Source organism: Mustela putorius, unplaced genomic scaffold (assembly GCF_011764305.1).
Source record: "Mustela putorius furo isolate JIRA1106 unplaced genomic scaffold, ASM1176430v1.1 tig00000876_pilon_pilon_pilon, whole genome shotgun sequence".
NCBI classification, from domain to species: Eukaryota; Metazoa; Chordata; class Mammalia; order Carnivora; family Mustelidae; genus Mustela; species Mustela putorius.
This window is the reverse complement of record NW_025421506.1, coordinates 4,870,144-4,891,775: the sequence shown is the minus strand read 5'-3', so window position 1 is coordinate 4,891,775 and position 21,632 is coordinate 4,870,144. Positions and strand designations below refer to the sequence as shown.

The following is a 21,632-nucleotide window of genomic DNA, read 5'->3' as shown; positions in this document are numbered from 1 at the left end:
AATAGAGGTTACCAAGAGCTGGGCAGGGGAGAGGGATGGAGAGTTTGTTTGGGATAAAGGCAAAGTTTTAGAAATGGATAATAGTAATGGTTGTACAGTATTATGAATTTACTTCCTGCCAGTGAGTTCTCCATTTAAAAATGGTTAAAAGAGCAAGTTTAAAAAGCACCCACTTGCTGGCTCTTAGAATTTTTATTTGCTTTTGTTTCTATTTTTTATTAACTTGTAATATACATACAGAACATGAATAGCTTGATTAATGTTCATAAACCAAAAATAACTATGCAGCCAGCAACCAACTCAAGAAAGGAATGTTCCCAGCACCCAGACAGCCCCCTCTTGCTCCCTTCCCCAGGCAGGTTCTGTTTGAATGTGAATATGAGGGGAGTCCCAGTGATAAGTGGGACTGCCAAGAATCTCAGAAGCCAGCACTGGGGAGGTTCTCCTCAGTCCTAGTAGAACAGTCAGCATGGAGCAGGCAGGCTGCAGCAGCCAGCCTGTCAGTCCTGCCTCTCATGTTCAGACAGAAGTCCTCTCAGGAGCCTGGGCACTGCCAAGAGCAGAAAAGGATTCACCTGTTACGCATGCTGGGTGCCTTCTCCTCAGCACCCACCCCAGCACAAAATCTATTGTATACTTTTATACAGTGCATACCTCACTTAATTTCAAGTCTGTTTAGGGTGGATGAACTTCATAGCTGAAAGCTAAAAAATGTCCCGCGTGTCCATAGACCTCAGTACCAACTAACGTTTTCTCTCTGGCCAGGTATAAGTATAATAGTTGCTTTTCAGCCATTGCCTCAGCCAAGTGATCACGGTCAACGAGAATAGTGATAAGTCATTTTGATTATAGCTACCTTTAGGATAATGTGATGAAAATGGCACTTCTGTGGTCTTCCTCCCCAAAACCTGTAGCCCCAGTCTAATACTGAGAAAAGTAATTGACAAGTCCCAGTTGAGGGGCATTCAACAAAATACCTACCCAGAACTCCTCAAAACTGTCTAGACCATCAAAAAAAGGAAAGTGTGAGAAACTGTTGCAGCCAAGAGGAGCATAAGGAGACTTGAAAATTAAATATAATGTATCTTGGATGTGATCCTGGGACCAAAAAGGGACATCAGGGGAAAATTGAGGAGATCAAAATGAAGCTTGGCCTTTAGTTACTAAAAGTATATCTATATCGGTTTATTAATTGTGACAAATGTACTATAAAATTAAGATGTTAACAATGGGAAAACTGGTTGTGGAAGATACACGATCTCTCTGTATTATCTTTTCAGTAAACTATAAATCTAAAACTGGTCTAATATTAAAAGTTATTTCAAAAAGTCAGCCACAGGCATTTTTGAATCATGAAAGTGTTGGAGGTATTTTTGTCACCTGAAACTAATGAAATACCATGAGACAAATGAAAATGGAATCAACTTTCCAAAATTAATACAGCAAAAACAGTTGAAAGAGAAGTTCACAGCAATACAGGCTCCCCTCAAGAAACAGGAAACCCCAAATACACAACCTAACTTTTACCTTTATTTCTAAAGGAACTGCAAAGAGAAGAACAGATCCTAAAGTTAGTAGAAGTAAGGGACTAATGAAGATCAGAGCATAAATAAATGAAAGAGGCACCACACACACACACACACACACTCAAACACATAAGAAAAGATCAATGAAACTAAAGTGTGGTTCTTTAAAAAGATAAAACTGAAAAACCTTCAGCCAGACTGATTAAGAAAAAGAGGGCTGAAATCAATAAAATCAGAAATGAAAAAAATTACAGTTGACACCACAGAAATACAGAGGCTCATAAGAGATTACTACAAACAATTATAGAGCAACAAATTGGAAAACCTAGAAGAAACAGATAAATTCTGAGAAACAAGTAACCATCCAAGACTGAATACAAAGTAGAAAATCTGAGTAGACTCATTACAAGTAATGAAATTGTATCAATAATTTTAAAGCTAAATTATCACTCTTCGCAGATGATATGATACTATATGTGGAAAACCCAAAAGACTCCACTCCAAAACTGCTAGAACTTATACAGGAATTCATTAAAGTGTCAGGATATAAAATCAATGCACAGAAATCAGTTGCATTTCTCTACACCAACAGCAAGACAGAAGAAAGAGAAATTAAGGAGTCAATCCCATTTACAATTGCACCCAAAACCATAAGATACCTAGGAATAAACCTAACCAAAGAGGCACAGAATCTATACTCAGAAAACTATAAAGTACTCATGAAAGAAATTGAGGAAGACACAAAGAAATGGAAAAATGTTCCATGCTCCTGGATTGGAAGAATAAATATTGTGAAAATGTCTATGCTACCTAAAGCAATCTACACATTTAATGCAATTCCTATCAAAGTACCATCCATCTTTTTCAAAGAAATGGAACAAATAATTCTAAAATTTATATGGAACCAGAAAAGACCTCGAATAGCCAAAGGGATATTGAAAAAGAAAGCCAAGGTTGGTGGCATCACAATTCTGGACTTCAAGCTCTATTACAAAGCTGTCATCATCAAGACAGCATGGTACTGGCACAAACAGACACATAGATCAATGGAACAGAATAGAGAGCCCAGAAATAGACCCTCAACTCTACAGTCAACTAATCTTCGACAAAGCAGGAAAGAATATCCAATGGAAAAAAGACAGCCTCTTCAATAAATGGTGCTGGGAAAATTGGACAGCCACATGCAGAAAAATGAAATTGGACCATTTCCTTACACCACACACAAAAATAGACTCAAAATGGATGAAGGACCTCAATGTGTGAAAGGAATCCATCAAAATCCAGCAACCTCTTCGACCTCAGCCGCAGCAACATCTTCCTAGGAACAACGCCAAAGGCAAGGGAAGCAAGGGCAAAAATGAACTACTGGGATTTCATCAAGATCCAAAGCTTTTGCACAGCAAAGGAAACAGTTAACAAAATCAAAAGACAACTGACAGAATGGGAGAAGATATCTGCAAACGGCATATCAGATAAAGGACTAGTGTCCAGAATCTATAAAGAACTTAGCAAACTCAACACCCAAAGAACAAATAACCCAATCAAGAAATGGGCAGAGGACATGAACAGACATTTCTGCAAAGAAGACATCCAGATGGCCAACAGACACATGAAAAAGTGCTCCATATCACTTGGCATCAGGGAAATACAAATTAAAACCACAATGAGATATCACCTCACACCAGTCAGAATGGCTAAAATCAACAAGTCAGGAAATGACAGATGCTGGCGAGGATGCGGAGAAAGGGGAACCCTCCTACACTGTTGGTGGGAATGGAAGCTGGTGCAGCCACTCTGGAAAACAGCATGGAGGTTCCTCAAAATGTTGAAAATAGAACTGCCCTATGACCCAGCAATTGCACTATTGGGTATTTACCCTAAAAGATACAAACGTAGTGATCCAAAGGGGCACGTGCACCCGAATGTTTACAGCAGCAATGTCCACAATAGCCAAACTGTGGAAAGAACCTAGATGTCCATCAACAGATGAATGGATCAAGAAGATATGGTATATATACACAATGGAATACTATACAGCCATCAAAAGAAATGAAATCTTGCCATTTGCAACAACATGGATGGAAGTAGAGCATATCATGCTTAGCGAAATAAGTCAAGCAGAGAAAGACAACTATCATATGATCTCCCTGATATGAGGAAGTGGTGATGCAACATGGGGGCTTAAGTGGGTAGGAGAAGAATCAATGAAACAAGATGGGATTGGGAGGGAGACAAACCATAAGTGACTCTTAATCTCACAAAACAAACTGAGGGTTGCTGGGGGGAGGGGGTTTGGGAGAAGGGGGTGGCATTATGGACATTGGGGAGGGTATGTGCTTTGGTGAGTGCTGTGAAGTGTGTAAACCTGGTGATTCACAGACCTGTACCCCTGGGGATAAAAATATATGTTTATAAAAAATAAAAAATTAAAAAAAAATCATATGATCATTTCAACAGCTGCAGAAAAAGTATCTGACAAAGCTAATATCCATTTATGATAAAAACTCTCAAAGAGTGAATATAGAAGGAATGTACCTCAACATATTAGGGGCCATATATGACAAATCCACAGCTAACATTATCCTGAATGGTGAAAAAAGGATGCAAGCTTTTTTTCTAAGATAAGGAAAAAAGACAAGGATGCTACTCTCATCACTTTTATTCAACATATCACTGGAGGTCCTAGCCATAGCAATCAGGCAAGGTGGGAGAAAAAGGCATCTCTATTAGTAAGGAAGAAATAAAACTGTCACCATTTGCAGACTCCACCAAAAAACTATTAGAACTAATAAATAAATGCAGTAAAGTCAGAGGACACAAATTACCATACAGAAATGGGTTATGTTTCTATCATGAAGCATCAAAAGGTGAAATTTAGAAAACATCCCCACTTATAATTGCATTGGAAAGAATAAAATATGTAAGAATAAATTTGCTTTTTAAAAAGATTTTATTTATTTGAGAGAGAAAGTATGCATATGAGCAGCGGGGAGGGGTAGAGGGAAAGGAGGAAGCAGACTCCTGCTGAGCAGGGAGCCCAATGCAGGATTTGATCCCAGGACCCTGGGATCATGACCTGAGCCAAAGCAGACGCTTAATGGACTGAGCCACCCAGGCACCCTATGGGAATAAATTTAACCAAAGAGATGAAAGACCTGTACTCTGAAAATTATAAAACACTGATGGAAGAAATTGAAGATGACACAAATAAGTGGAAAGATATTCTATGGTGATTGTTTGGAAGAATTAACATTCTTAAAATTATTACCCAAAGCAATCTGCAGATTCATTGCAATCCCTACTAAAATACCAATGGCATCTTTCACAGAATTAGAACAAAGAAACCTAAATTTTTTATGTTTGTGTATTTGTGGTTAAAAAAGATCTCAAATAGCCAAAACAGTCTTGAGAAAGAACAAAGGTGGAGGTGACATGTGCCCTGATTTCAAACTATACTACAGAGCTATCATAATCAAAACAGTATGGTATTGGCAAAAAATAGACACAGAGATGAATGGAATTGAGAATCCAGAAATAAATCCATACATATATGGTTAATCTACAGGAATGGAGACAAGAATATACAATGGAAAAAAGACAATAAATGGTGCTGGGAAAACGGTACCACTATCTTACACCGCATATAAAGTAAATTCAAAATGGATTAAAGACTTGAATATAAGACCTGAAATCATAAAACTCCTAGAAGAAAAAACATAGGCAGTAAGCGCTTCATCTTCAACATCAATATTTTTTTTTTGAAGTTGTCTCCTCAGGCAAGGGCAACAAAAGCTAAAATAAAATAAATGGTACTACCTCAAACTAAAAAGCTTTTGCACAGTGGGGGAAACCATCAACAAAATGAAACATAGCCTACTAAATGGGAGGACATTTTTGAAAATCATACATCTGATCAGGGGTTAATATCTAAATATAAAAAGAACTTACACACCATAAGGGGGGAAACCTGATTAAAAAATGAACGGAGGACTTAGACATTTTTTCCAAAGAAATGTAGATGGCCAAGAGATGTTTGAAAAGATGCTCATCATCACTAGCCATTAGGGAACCACAAATCAAAACCACAATGAGATATCACCTCACACCTGTCAGATGGGCTATTATCAAAAAGACACAAGGTGTGTTGACAGGACTGTGGAGAAAAGAGAACCTTATACACTACAGCAGGATTGTAAATTGGTGCAGCCACTATACAAAACAATGTGGAAGTCCCTTAAAAAGTTAAAAATGCAACTACTATATAATCCAGCAAATCTACTTCTGGGTATTTATCTGAAGAAAATGAAAACATGAATTCAGAAAGATAATATGCAGCCCTGTGTTCAATGTAGCATTATTTTTAATAGCTAAGATATGGAAGCAACGTAAGGATAAAAAGGATGTGGTATGTATTTGGAATATTACTCAGCCATAAAGAATTTTAAAAAAATGAAATCTTGCCATTTGCAACATAGATAGACCTTGAGGGTATTGTGCTAAGTAAAATAAAGAGAAGATTTTTTTAAAAATAATAAGTAAAGAAGAAATATAAACACCATATGATTTCACTTATATGTGGAATCTAAAAAACAAAATGGGGGCACCTGGTTGGCTCAGCTGGCAGAGCATGCAACTGTTGATCTTGGGGTCATGAGTTTAAGCCCCACATAGAGCTTACTTAAAGTAGATAGATAGATAAAATTAAAATGTCCTTGACTATTTAAAAAAATAAAATTAAGACTTAAATACAACGGGCGCCTGGGTGGCTCAGTGGGTTAAGCCGCTGCCTTCAGCTCGGGTCGTGATCTCGGGGTCCTGGGATCAAGCCCTGCATCGGGCTCTTTGCTCAGCGGGGAGCCTGCTTCCTCCTCTCTCTCTGCCTGCCTCTCTGCCTGCTTGTGATCTCTCTCTGTCAAATAAATAAATAAAATCTTTAAAAAAAAAAAACTTAAAAATAAAACAAATGAAAAAGCAAAATAAAATGGAAACAGACTCATAGATATGGTAAACAAATTGATAGTTACCAGAGTGGTGGTTTTGGGGGGGGGGGTAGGGGAGGTGAAACAGGTGAAGGCAGTTAAGAGGAAAAAGCTTCCAGTTATAAAATAATTAAGTTGTAAATTCTGGTCCAAGATGGCTATTTAGGAAGATGGTGAACTCACCTATTTCCATGGACACACCAAATCTATACCTATTTATAGAACAATTCCTTCTGAAGAACTGAGGGCTGACTGAACATCTTCTGCATAGCAGAAGATAGACCACATAGAGAATGGCAAGAAAGATGGAGAGACAGTAACGAAGGGAAACCCTCTGCCCCCTGCCCCCACCCCACACACAATGGAACTACATTGGAGAGGGATAGTACTGAGGGACCATGAGTAGATTTGTCTGCCCTGGGGCACAGAAAAAAAAAAAAGCCATAGTTTAAAAAGCCAACTAAAATATAAAGGAATCAATCCTAGAGCCCTGCTAAATAGTAAAGGAGCTGCTGGAATTCTCTGGGTCAGAGGGACTGCTGAGCACCATGATTTATGTTCTCCTTTCACCTTCATAGTACAGACATGAGGCAGGTCTGGGCACCAAAGCCAGCAAACCCCATGCCTCTAGCCCACACAGCCCCAGACACCTTGGGAAACATAAAAATGTGATTTAAAAGAGCAACTAAAATATAAAGGATCCATCCCTAGAACCTTGACAGTCACTGGGCAGGGGAGGACTCTCTCCGGATCAAAGGCCTTGGCAAGCACCATGGTTTACATTCCCCCCTACCTTGATAGCATGGATGGGAGCAGGGTTCAGGTGCCCAGTCAGCCTATCACCTCTGTGAGCCTGGGCCTCTAGCCTATATAGCCCAAGCCTTGGTCAGCATTCACTCTAGCTCCAGCCATCTCATCAAAGTGACAAAAATGCAGTCTAGCACCACTTCGGCTCCACGTGACTTGCTGAGATATCCTCAGTGCAGAGCACCCTGGGCCCACCCAGCCCTTCCCCACCTTGGCTTCTGCTGTCCCGTCATAGGCCCCTTGCACAGAGCATCCTGGGACCCCCTGCCTGCACCAGACACAGACTCAGACATCCAGTCAGAGTCACCAGGCGCAGACATTCTACATGGAAAATGACCATTCTTTCAAGTTTAGGAGAAGTAACTGTACCACTGAATATATAGAAACAAACACAGAAAGTCAGGAAAAATGAAGACACAGAGGAATATGCTCCAAACAGAAGAACAAGCACAAAACCTCAGGGAAAAAAACTGAATGAAATGGAGATAACCAGTCTACCTGCTAAAGAGTTCAAAGTAATGATCCATAACGATACTCCTCAGAATGAGGAGTAGCTGAACTTACTGAGAACTTTAACAAAGAGATAGAATATAAAAAAGAATCGATCAAGAGTTGAAGAATAGGGACGCCTGGGTGGCTCAGTTGGTTGAGCAGCTGCCTTCGGCTCGGGCCGTGATCCCGGTGTCCTGGGATCGAGTCCCACATCGGACTCCTTGCTCCGCGGAGAGCCCGCTTCTTCCTCTGACTCTGCCTTCCACTCTGCCTGTGCTCGCTCTCGCTCTCTCTCTGACAAATAAATAAATAAAATCTTAAAAAAAAAAAAAAAAGAGTTGAAGAATACAATAACTGAAATGAAAAGTACATGATAGGGAATCAACAGTAGATTAAAGGATGCAGAAGAATGGATCAATGATCTGAAAGGGTAATGGAAAAACATCCAAGCTGAGCAGAGAAAAGAGTTTTTAAAAATGAGGTTAAGGGGAGGGGTGTCTTGGACAACATTAAGTGAACAAACATTTGCTTTGTAGGAGTCCCAGAGGAGAAAAGAGAAAGGGTCGGAAAACTTACCTGAAGAAATAATAGCTGAAAATTACACTAGTCTGGGGAAAGAAATAGACATCCAGGTTCAAGAAGCACAGAGAGTTTCAAACAAGATGAACTTAGTACACCATGATGTGTAATAAGTAACATGTCAGAGATTAAAGATAAAGAGAAAATTTTAAAAGCAGAAAGAAGCAATTAATAACAAATGAGGGACCTAAAGGAATGAACAGGAAAAAAAAAATACAAGCAAGAATACTCTCTTGGCAAGATTATCATCCAAAAATTGAAAGGTAGTTTTCCAGATAAACAAAATTCAAAGGAGTTCATCTTAATGAAATCAGTTTTACAAAAAATGTTAAATGGAATTCTCTTAGTGGAAAAGACCATAATTGGAAGTAAAAAAATTATAAAAACGAAAAAAATTTCATGAGTAAAAGGAAACACATATAGATAGTAAAACAATCACTTACCAAGCTAGTATGAAGGTTAAGTGACAAAAGTAGCAAAAAGTAGTAGTATATGTAACACTGGGTGGGAAGGTAAAAATGAAGTTCTTTTGGAATTTGTCCAAACTTAAGTGACTATCAACTTAATATAGACGGCTATATAATTAGGATGTTACATATGAACCGCATGGTGGTCACTAACCAAAAACTTTTAATAGATACAAAAAAATAAAGAGAAAAAAAGCCAAGCATAACACTAAAGAAAGCCATCAATCATAAGGAAAAAGAACAGGAGACAAAGGAGAAGAACTCCAGGTACCTGGGTGGCTCAGTCGGTTGGGCGTCTGCCTTTGATCTCAGGGTTCTTGGGATTGAGTCCTGCACTGGGCTCCCTGCTTGGCAGGGAGTCTGCTTCTTCCTCTCTCTGCTCATCCTCTGTCTCTCTCAAATAAATAAAATCTTTGAAAAAAGAGAGAACTACAAAAACAACCAGAAAACAATGAACAAAATGGCAATAAATACATATGTATGTATGTATATATACATATGTGTGTGTATGTACTGTCCATATATATATGTATATATTGCCTACAAGACATTCTGCTTCAGACCTAAAGAGACATACAGACTGAAAGTGAATGGATGGAAAAAGATACTCCATGTAAATGGAGACAAAAAAGAGAGAAAAAGGCAGAGTAGCAATACTTATATCAGAGAAGACAGACTTCAAAACAAAGTCTGTAACAAAAGACAAGAGCATTATGTAATGAGAAGGCATTGATCTACCAAGAGGATATAACAACTATAAATATCTATGCACCCAACATCGAAGCATTTAAATACGTAAAGCAAAAAGAACAGATGTTCAAGGGGGAAATGGCCAGTAACACAATAACAGTATGAGATTTTCACACCCCACCTGTAGTATTGACTAGATCATCCAGGCAGGAAATCAATAAGGAAACAGTGTCTTTGAGCAGCCCCAGAACGTTACACCCCAGAACACCAGAATGCACATTCTTTTCAGATGTACACAGAACATTCTCCGGGATAGACCACATGTTAGGCCATGAAACAGATCTCAATAAATTTAAAAAGATTGAAATCACACATGTATCTTTCTGAAACACTATGGTATGAAACTATAACTTAATCACAAGAAAAAAAGAAAAAAGAAAAAACAAACACATGGAGGCTAAACAACATGGTACTAAAGAACCAGTGGGTCAAAAAAAAAAGAACCAGTGGGTCAATGAAGAAATCAAAGAGGCTATCAGAAAGACACATAGAGACAAAATGAAAACAATGGTTCAAAATCTTTGGGATGCAGTGAAAGCAGTTCTAAGAGGGAAGTTTATAGCAATACAGGCCTACCATAAGAAACAAGAAAAATCTCAAACAATCTAACCTTACACCTAAAGGAAGTGGAGAAAATGAACAAAGCCCAAAGTTAGTATAAGGAAGGAAATATTAAAGTTCAGAGCAGAAATAAATGAAACTGATACCAAAAAAAAGAAGAAGAAGAAAAGAAAGAAAAAAGAAAACCAAAAGGATCAGTGAAAATAAGAGCTAGTTCTTTGAAAAGTTAGATGAAATTGATAAACCTTTAAGCAGAAAAAAAGTGAGAAGACCCAAATAAAATCAGAAATGAACGAGGAAAAATAACCAAAACCACAGAAATACAAAGGATTATGAGACTATTATGAAAAATTACATGAGATCAAATTGGACAACCCAGAAAAATGGATAAATTCCTAGAAACATACAGTCTTCCTAAAATGAATCAGGAAGAAATAGAAAATCTGAACAATTACTAGTAATGAAATTGAATCAGTTATCAAAAATTCCCAAAAAACAAAAGTCTACAACCAGACAGATTCAGTGGTGAATTCTTCCAAACATTTAAAGAAAAGTTAGTACCTGTTTTCCTCAAACCATTCCAAAAACGTAGAAGAAGAAGAAGGAAAGCTTCCAAATATATTCTGTGATGCCAGCATATTACCCTCATTCCAAAACCAAAAGCACTGCAAAATATAAGACAAAACAAAAAAATAACAGGCTACTATTCCTAATGAACATAGATGCAAAATGCTTAACAAAATATTAGCAAACTAAATTCAACAATACATTTAAAGTATGATTTGCTATGACCAAATGGGATTTATTCTGGGGTTGATAGTTCAGTATTTGCAAATCAATCTTAATGACACATCACATTGACAAAGGATAATAATTATATGATCATATTAATATTTGCAGAAAAAGCATCTGACAAAATTAAACACCCCTTTATGATAAAAACTCTCAACAGTTAAGTGTAAATGGAAGGTATCTCAGTAAAGACTGTATATGACAGACCCACAGCTAACATCATACTCAATGGAGAAAAACTGAGAGATTTCCTCTAAGATTGGGAGCAAAACAAGGACATCTACTCTTGCCACTTTTATTCAACACAGTACTGGAAGCCCTGTCCACAGACAAGAAAAAAAAAAAAAAGATAAAAGGCATCCACACTGGTAAGAAGAATTAAACTCTCAGTATTTGCACATGACATGATGCTACACATAGAAAACCATAGACTCCACCAGAAAACCTATTAGAATAAATGAATTCAGTAAAGTTGCTGGATACAAAATTAATATTGCTTTCTGTACACTAAGAAGAAAGTAGCAGAAAGAAATTAGGAAGACAATTCCATTTACAGTAGCTCCAAAAAATCAAATACCTAGGAATAAACTAACCAAGGAGGGGACAGACTATACTCTGAAAACTACAAAACATTGATGAAAGAAATTGAACATGACACAAAAGGAAGATACATCATGTTCATTAGGAGAATTAATATCCATGTTATCCAAAGCAATCTCTAGATTCAGTGCTATCCCTATCAAAATATACCAATAGTATTTTTCATAGAACTACAACAAATAAACTGAAAGTTTGTATGGAACCGCAAAAGACCCTTGAGTAGCCAGAGCAATCCTAAGAAAGAATAAAGCTGGAGGTATTAGAGTCCCAGATTTCAAGATATACTACAAATCTATAATAATGAAAACATTATGGTATTGGCACAAAAGCAGACACACAGATGAATGGAACAGAATAGAGGGCCCAGAAGTAAATCCATGCTTATATGGCTAATTTATGACAGTGAAGGCAAGAATCTACAATGGGGAAAAGACAGTCTCTTCAATAAATGGTGCTGGGAAAAACTGAACAGCTACATGCCAAAGAATGAAACTGCACCACTGTGTCACACCGTATAAACCCAAAATAAACTCAAAATGGATCAAATAAACTCAAAATGGATCAAAGACCTAAATGTGAGACCTGAAACCATAAAAATCCTACAAGAAAACGTAGGAAGTAATCCCTTTGACATTGACCTTAGCAACATTTTCCTAGATGTGTCTCCTCAGACAAGGGAAACAAAAGCAAAAATAAACTATTGGAATCACACCAAAATAAAAAGCTTTCATAGCAAAAGAAACCATCAACAAAATGAAAAAATAATCTACTGAATAGAGGATATTTGCAAATAGCATCTGATAAAGGGTTAAGATCCAAAATATATAAAGAACTTACACAACTCTACACCAAGGGGCACCTGGGTGGCTCAGTTGTTAAGGGTCTGCCTTTGGCTTGGGTCATGATCCCAGGGTCTTGGGATCAAGCCCTGCATCTGGCTCCCTGCTCAGCAGGAAGCTTGCTTCTCCCTCTCACAGTAGCCCTGCTTGTGTTTCCTCTCTTTCAGTATGTCTCTATTTCTGTCAAATAAATAAATCTCTTTTTAAAAAACACAATTCTACACCAAAAGTACAAATATAATTCATTTAAAATAGGTAGAAGGTGGGGGGGAGGAGTCAAGATGGCAGAGAAGTAGCAGGCTGAGACTACTTCAGCTAGCAGGAGATCAGCTAGATAGCTTATCTAAAGATTGCAAACACCTAAAATAGGTAGAAGGTAGAAGAAGAAGAATAGGTAGAAGACCTGAATAGACATTTTTCCAAAGAAGATATACAGATGGCCAACAGACATGAAGAAAAGATGTTCAGTATCACTGATCATCAGGGAAATGCAAATCCATATCACAATGAGGTATCACCTCACACCTGTCTGAATGGCTAGAATCAAAAACAAGAAAAACAAGTGTTGGCAAGGATGTGGAAGAAGGAACTCCCGTGTTGGAGGGAATGTAAATTGGTGCAAGTACTGTGGAAAATAGTATGAAGGGTCCTCAAAAAATTTTTAAATAGAATTACTATACATTCCAGTAATTCCACTACTGGGTATTTACCTAAAGAAAATGGAAACACTAATTTGAAAAGATATATGCTTCCTTGTTTATTGCAGCTTCATTTACGATAGCCAAGATATGGAAGAAACCTAAGTGTCCATCAATAGATGAATGAATAAAGGAGAGGTGGTATATGTAATGGAATGTAATGGAATATTATGCAGCTGTAGAAAAGAATGAGATCTTGCCATTTGCAGACAACATGGATGGACTAAGAGGGTATATGCTAAGTGAAAGAAGTCATGCAGAGGAAAACAAGTATACAACTTTGCTTACATATGGAATCTAAAAAACAAAACAAATGAACAAAAATAAGTCCATGAGGACATAAGGTATAACATGTGGAATATAGCCAGTATTATTGTAATAACTTTGTATGACAACCTGATAACTAGACATCACAGGGATCATTTCATAACATATAAAAATATCAAATCACTACGATATAAGCCTGAAACTAATAAGATATTGCAATTATTTCTCAACATGATAAGTCAACAGCAGGCACTTGTGAATCATGAAAACACTGGTGGTACTTTGGTTACCTGATCTCTGACCTCCAGACCATGCCCTCCTGTGGATGGAGCTGCTGCCCAGAGGGTGCTTTCTCAAGCCTGGCAGCTGGGACTCAAGCTCTTCCTCCCGGAGCCTGTGCTCTCCTTCTCCTCAGGGAGTTCCTGTTCTGCTTCTATCCTGTTACCTTGGGAATGGAGAAGCAGGCCCATGTTGGGGTTTGCCCTGCTTCACAAACCATGGAGATGATGGCAGGCCTGTAAAAAGAAGAAAGTGGCCCAGAGAATACCCATCCGTTTACCCCAATCACATATCCACCCATTCTGGGGAAACAGTCCATATTCAGATTGGATCATCCGTAAGTCACCCCGTAGAGAAGATGCTGTGAATAAGGAGATAGAGTATTATCACAAATTTATGTTTGCTGCCTCTCCTTGGCAGCCCATTCCCACAAAACAGTCCAGTCCTAGACATACATTAATGCTGCTGACCTACACCAGAGGCTGAGTGAAGTTGGAAAACTCCAGTGAGTCTTCATAAAATATCATAACTCTGCTCGGCTGCAAAAAAAATTCATTGAAGGGAAAACACAGTAGTTCTCTTTACACATTGGCTTTTTAGTAGGTGCTAGCCGTCTGGGCACCTGGGAGCCCATCCATCATGATCTAGAGAACCTCCTGGACACTGTCCTTGTGGGTGTTTTGAAACTATTTTTAGTAACATACCAGACTTCCTAACTGGAAGGATTCCTGCAGTGGCTCTTAACAGGTTGAAGGCATCCTGGCTGATGCAGCTACAGAAGGACAGATGGAAGGAGTCCTCTGCACGGTGCCAGCCTCTCACGGTTTCTCCTCATCCCCCATCGCATCACTTCCTCTCTCTGAAAGCACCCTGGAAGGAGTCCTGGGCTAGGTCTGCTTGGCCTGGGAGCAGGTAGTGGCAAATGGTCGAGGTGTTGGCTGTGGTGAAATGGCCTTTCTCTTCCAGGAGCCCTCAGGATCCCATCCGTGACCCAGCTTTGATGTGAACTCAGGCCCAAGCAGAACAGCTCCTGAGCTCCTGGTCTTACCCTTCTTATCCCTGCATCAACTCTGGGGAGCTGTGCACACTCTAGGCTGTGCAAAGCAGGGGCTGTGTGTCTGAGCCCTGTCTAAAAGCTGTGGCCTCCCACACCCCAGCCTCCTCCCTACACACTACTCTCCTGGGCTCCTGCATAGGCCCCAGTAATCCGCTTCTTCCCACCTTGGGCTTCTGAGAATTTCCACTGAACTTCTTCCGTGGAAGCCCTGCCCCATCATGCCTGGTGTTCTGCTCCCCTGGCTACTAGGTTTCTTGCCCTGCTCACTTCCTCTGTGCCCCTTTGACGAGGACGAGGCAGAAGCAGCTCAGGTGGTGTTGGGATTCCTCCTGCCCTTGAGGCTCACTCTCTCCTGCCTCCCATCCTGTCCTGAGTTCATGTTTCTCTCTCCTTCTGCTGCCATCTTTGTTGCTGGACCACAGAAGTTCCAGGTAAAAGTTAGCTCACATCTGAAGTAGAGAGTTCAGATCTATAGTTGTTGAACTCAAATGAATTTCATCTCTAGACAGATGCACGTCAGCCCACAGTGCAGGTTGCCTGCCTGGGCTGCAGGGAAGCGGGCATGCAGAACTAGAGACCATACCTGGCTCGTGAAAATGACACAAGGTTGGGGACAAAAGGTCAGGGCAGGTGGCCTCCACAGTCAGCTGTTATGGCTACAGCCCAGGGGAGCCCCTGGGGTCACTGGCACTCTCCCCACACTTAGGGCCTAGGAAGTAGGTTGACTCTTTTAAAGTGTTCCAGGGAGGCTCATGCGGTTTCTCCGCAAAGACAGACTGTATCTGATAGAGGTCATCCACAGCATCTGTGATTCTGAGTGAAAACCATGCGAGACTGTGCACTCTGAGAAACAAAGTGAGGGTTTGAGGGGTAGGGGGAGGGGTGAGCGTGGTGGTGGGTGTTAAGGAGGCACAGACCGCCTGGAGCACTGGGTGTGGTATGTGAACAATGAATCTTGGAACACTGCATCAAAAACTAATGATGTATGGTGACTAAAATAACACAGTAAAAACAACAACAACAACAAAAAACCCACACAGTGGTTAATATGGACACCAAGAGTCACAGTGAAGCCCTCCTTGGCCAGTGGCCTGCCCCCTACACCCTGGCAGAGCCCCTGTCAACTGGAGTTGAAGAGTCATGCTGTCACGCTGTGCCCCCAGCATCCTCTGCTGCCAGAGTGACTGCCTCGGTGCCTGGTCCACGACAGCAGCGGCCCTGGGCTGAAGGGGTTCGGGGCGGTGGGATTGTCCGAGTGCCCCAGGGCAGGCGGTCACCCTATCAGAGGCCCCGTGTGGACATGGGTGGGAAGCTGACCTTCAGCTGCCATTTGACTGAAGGGTCTGTATAAAGTGTCCCACACAAAGTGAGTATATAGATCAGTTCCAGAATCAGGGCTTCTTCATGTGCTTGTGTCTAAAAAAAAAAAAATCACAGGAAATTATTCACACAATTCAGTTGTGAGATTCTCACCCTTCCCTTTTTGCTGAGCTGAAATTCTTAGGAAAATACTTAGGCACCAACAACTAAGAATGCCTTGAGGCTATATTTAGCAGAGCTAACAATTCCTGCATTTCCTGCTTCCCTTGAGAATCAGGTGTTAAAACCTTAGATGGCTATTAAAAAACAAGTGGGCCCAGGTTGCTAGCCCAAGAATGCCATTTATAACGCTGTTCGCTGTTCGTGTGGAAACAGGTGGCATTTTCCTTCCAGCGGTTTCCAGCTCTCGTGTTAGTGTGAGCTGTGTGCGGGCGGTCACTCGCCGTCACTCCCCACGGCGGGTAGCTCTCGTGTTAGTGTGAGCTGTGTGCGGGCGGTCACTCGCCGTCACTCCCCACGGCGGACAGCTCTCGTGTTAGTGTGAGCTGTGTGCGGGCGGTCACTCGCCGTCACTCCCCACGGCGGACAGCTCTCGTGTTAGTGTGAGCTGTGTGCGGGCGGTCACTTGCCGTCACTCCCCACGGCGGGTAACGGCGCGGCTTGTGACGGCATTCCGGGAGATGCGGTGCCTTTCTGTAGCCCTTTTGAGGCTCAGTCTTGCCGTCCGAAGAGGGTGGTCCCAGGAAATGACACTGCCCACTGGATGGCCACCCTCTGAGAACAGACTTGCTCCCTAATCACCTTGCAAACAAAACAAGAGCCCTTCGAAGCTAAAAGGAATGCAGCTGCTTTTCGGGGAAGGATGGGTATGGTTGATTCACTGGACTAAGAGGTGAATCTGCCTGGTTAGTGTGTTAGTTTTCTTTCTCCTCTGTCCTCATTGCAGCTGGCTCCGACTGATGAGTTAACCCACGAGATGACTGGCTTTCTTGACCAGACCTTGTACAGATGGGATCATCTCCGCATGGAAGCCACAAGGCCGAGAAAGCTGGCCAGAGAACTCCTCTCAGAGCTGTGCCCAGCTGGCACTGCCGTGTAGGCACCGGGCTCCCTGCGGCCTCGTGAGGTAAGGAGACTGTCTCTTCATGGAATGAGTAGTGAGAATGAGCCCTAGACAGCTTGGCATGATCTGCTGGTCCATATTTTATGAAGTGAGAAGACAGGTCCTTTAGCCCAAACTCAGTCCAGTTTATTGTTCATGACTGGACTGTGCCTTGAGCATTCCCTGCCTGTTCAGCCCAGCTGTCAGAGAATCCCTAAAGAAAAGGCTTGCATCGGAGAACAGATTTTTACTTCTGTTTTCCCTCATATCAAACCAAGATATGCAACTGTGACTTGAGTGGTTCAAAGTTTTTGGACCAAGAAATGCATGAACCACCGATCAGTTTAGAAAGTAACTTCGTGCTTTTGCACAGGTCTCTTCTTCAGAAATCATGTTACTGTTATTGGTGTTTCTTTTGACCTGCAGGGATTTGAGATAAAGCCACACTGTCTTGCTTCCCTGAGAAATTCTTCATCGAGGAGCCTCTCGGGGACCTTAGAAGGGAAAACAGAGTCCACTTGAGACTGATAGCAAAGTCGTAGCGAACGGGACCACTGCTCATTGGTGGGCACGCAAGCCAGCGCTGCTGTGGAGGACAGTACTTTTCAACGGGGTAAAGCCGGTTCCAGTGCTACCTCTCTTTGCTTTCTGTTCGCTAAATGCTGCCACCAAAGGAGCTCGTATGACCTCAAGAACGGTTGACGGGAGAGTATAGGACATGTTTTGGAAACATTAGAAGCAATTATGTATCTCAGTTGTTTAGTTAACCAAAGTGGGAATTCAAAAAAAAATTTTTTTTTAAGATTTTATTTGAGAAAGAGATCATGAGTCGGGGGGGCAGGAACAGAGAGCGAGAGGGAGAAGCAGACTCCCTGTTGAGCAGGGAGCCTGATGAGGTGCCTTATCCCAGGAACCTATGATCATGACCTAAATCAGATGCTTAACCAACTGAGCCACCCAGTGCCCTGGGAATTAGAAATTTCTGATAAAGAATTGGTAACCCCAATATTACTTCACATTAATTAAAAAATGTTTCCCCTTTCAGGTTTTTTCTTGATATGCATTGATTATGTGCTTTTCTGTGTGCATTCTGGTCATTGAGTCAGTCAGAACTTTCTGTCCACCTTCATTTATGTGTTAGTAATCTCTGAATCACCCTTAGTCTGGACTCCTGTTTGAGGCAGGAGTAACATTTTTGGATTAGAGGTTGTGGTTTTAGGGGTATTACTGTTTTGGTATATGGATCCATCTAAAGTTCTGGAAAATTCAAGAATTTTTGACCTGAGCCTGCCTTTTGAGAAATGTTGCAATTAAAGCAGTGTTCTGGTAAAATAGATGTAACTACCACCATTATTACTTTCATATAAAAAGGTTTCATCAACATGTGCAGTAGTTGAAAAATGAGTTATAGGCTTCATTTGGAGTTGAGGACATCTGTGTTATTTGTCATGGAAGCTGTGAGCAACCTCTGTGGGCATGAAGAAGGGGACCGTTGTGTGGGAGCCTGGAGAATCCCTACCGTAAGTGCCTGTCAGGAATCCAGCTCCTATGGTGGGAATTCACTCATGCCTTATTTCATAGCAAACAATATCAGCAAGACTTACCCACCTCAGACTGTTCAAGCTGCGTTTCTGGAAGGTTCCTTCCTGTCCTGACCTTATCTCAGCCTTTTTCTAGTATCTCTAGTTCCTTTACAAAGCCTCTAAGTTCTCCTAAGCCTTGGACATTTGAGCCAGCCCTACCAGACTATCTGATCTAATGGGGCTTTAGTCTTCGCCCTGGTGAGCTTCTGGCAGCCTGGTGGTTCTTGTGTCTGGAGTGACCCCCCACCGACTGTCAGGGCTTTTATCAAGGGGACAGCAGGTACTAGTTTGTTTACTGATTTTACTTTCTCCCCTTGCCCTTCCCCCCTTGATAAAGTCACTAACAAGGAGAGAAATGCTTCACAGGGGGAAACACAGGGAAGCGGGACTGTGCCCCAGACCGGAGGGACAGCTGTGCGGCCTCGCTGGCAGGCCTTGGTCTTCAGCGGGGCATGAGCCGACCTCTTCAGAAGGGCTTGTGCATCGTTGCATTCACTTCGCTGAGGAGGAAGGAGTCTCCCAAAGTGCAGATGGAGGGGAGCGCACAGTGGACGGGTTGGAAGCCCTCCCTCCCCTTGACAGCCCAGGAAGCCAGGAGCCTTGCGCTCCCTCCACTCCTGAGCAAGTCCGCACCCAGCGGCCACAGGAGTCAGGGCAGAGAAACTCTGGAGCAGGCTGAGAAGGAGCTAGTAAATGCCACCTCCTCGTCCAGTTGCCTTGGACTGGGGGAAAGTCTGGACATTTGGGGTCTTTCCGTTTTTTGAAGTTCAAAGAAGTAGGGTTCGAGCTACAAATGGGATCTGGTGAGAATGCAGGGGAAGCCACTGACGAGTGGCTTCACAAGGAAGACACCTAATGGTCTCAGACACGGAAAACCCGGAGAGGTGGCTATTCAGCTGCTCAACAAAGGGGTTGGCTCCAGTTCAGTTTGGGCTTTTCTCTGCAAGTTCAAGAAAGCTGCCGAGTGGAGACGTGCCTGATGAGCCTACAAGAAGAAAAAGGACATCAGGTTCTGTCTCTCCCACCAGCCTGCACCAGACCTGCTCTTAGGTCATTGGCAGACCCAGCTGCAGCAGAATGGGGCTGCTAAGACCATGGGCAGATTTATCGGGACACTGATGAGCCATGAGCTTCAGGGCCTTCCACTCCCTGGCCTTTCACAGGCCCCGGGAGAGGCCCCAGCACCGTGCTCGTGATATCTGTTTTTACCAAATTTGTAGAGAGAATTTAACTGCCACTGGCAACAATGTCTCTGTGCACTCCTGCTGCCCCCTCTCCATTGCAGCGTGGGGGTGGCCTTGTGCACTGGAACGCAGCCCGGGGGACTCGGAGTTGGCTCAGCATCACCTCAGTGTCTAGTGAAGTCACTGTGAAGGGAAAGCTTCCGAAGACCGCCAGCACCCCCGGGGGCCATGGCCCAGCAGCAGTGTGGCCTGCGCCCCTGGGGGGCAGCCCCGAGGGGAGTGTGGGGAGTCCTTCCAAGACCTCAAGCTTGGGTCTGGGATGAACCTGATAGAGGTTTTCAGAGCCCTTGTAGAGCAGTAGAGATGGTTGAGCCCGTGAAACGGTCCGACCTCTCCGCAGGGGAAGGAAGAGGAAAGCCCTTGGCAGACAGCGTGTGGGCACGTGAGGCTGTTTCTCTGTGCGGCGCTAGAACAGTGTGGAGCAGGTAAGCCTGTGGCGGGTGTCCTGCGTGCTGTGGGGACGGGGAGCAGCATCCCTGGCCTCTCCCCACTACCCACCAGCCAGGTGAGACCAGAATGTCTCAGGGAACCTCCCCGCCCACTCTCCAATGAAGAACCATTGCTCTAGCTGGTGGTTCATTATTTCTGGAAAGATGTCCTTATAGAAACACGATTACAGAGATATAAATTAGGCTCAAGCGGATCCTAATAAGAGAACCAGATAATCCGATTCCAAAATTTATATGGAAAAATAAACACTGAGGAGCAGCCAGGACAGTCACTTCTGCCTCCATGGCCTGTTCTGCCAGGCCTAGTGCAACAAGGGAAGACTCTTAAGAGCCACAAAGAACTTTCTGGAACATGAGATTCTGGGCAGTTCGGCACCACCCATGCCATTGGGGCCGGGCCTCACAGTGGTGGACCCATCGCCAAAGGCCAGCAGAAGGAGCGCCAAGAAGACTTAGGGAAACAGCGTGGTGTGCACCCTGCATTTCTGCTTCCAGACCAAGCCCAGAGGAGCCGCCAGGGCAGGGAGCCCTGCACCCACCTCCCCTCGGCTGTGACAGTGGAAGTGGCAGAGCAGCCAGGAGAGGCTGGGGAGATCCCCGAAGTTCAGCCTGTCCCATCCCAGTCCTTGGGGCTGAGAAGCCAGAGGCCTGAACTCCTGTTCTCTCCAACACGCTTCAGGAGCCAGGTCAGTTTTCTGTGCACTGTCTGAAATCGATGGAAATATGTGATCAGAGAGGACTTTATCTGCATTTCTGCATTCTGCTTTGCATTTCTCACACACATATGCACACACGCACACTACACACACGTTTTTGGTGCTGTCACCGACCCTTTCCAGGCCCGGCTCCCAAGAGCGGGCTGCTCTGGCTGTCTTCTCCTGAGGGCCCTGTTTGCCTCTGTCCTGCTCCGACTCCAGGGTGCCCGATGCCCACCCACCGTCCCAGCAGAAGGCTCCTGGCCGGTCCTGGTCCTGGGAACTCCCGGTTTCCTTCCGCCCCCAGGCTGGGCCGATGGCCGCCTCCCTCTTTTTACACCCTCTGGACTGGAACAGAAATGCCTCATTTGGCCAATCAATCTCCCAGACAGCACCACAGGGTGGGAAAAGATCTATAAAACCCTGCCCGTGAATAGCCCCAGTCCGTCTCTCCTCCTTTCCACCTTGTAAACCCCCAGGGCCCAGATGGGAAGGCCGAGGTCATTGTCCTCAAGACCATGGCCTGGGGGGCTAAGAGTTCATGCC

The 21,632-nt window shown here is 42.9% G+C and overlaps 1 protein-coding gene across 3 annotated transcripts in view; it reads left to right on the top strand.

Annotated features, from left to right (window-relative positions):
• FANCC (FA complementation group C) overlaps positions 1 to 18,451 on the top strand; it is a 286,431-nt gene extending 267,980 nt beyond the window's left edge. For all 3 annotated transcript variants that reach the window (XM_045086109.1, XM_045086108.1, XM_004777392.3), the window contains 2 exons: positions 16,960 to 17,139; positions 17,542 to 18,451. In XM_045086109.1, coding sequence (XP_044942044.1) covers positions 16,960 to 17,112 — 153 coding nt within the window. In that variant the 3' untranslated portion in view covers positions 17,113 to 17,139; positions 17,542 to 18,451. The remainder of the gene's footprint in view (positions 1 to 16,959; positions 17,140 to 17,541) is intronic.
• Positions 18,452 to 21,632: the final 3,181 nt, after the last annotated feature.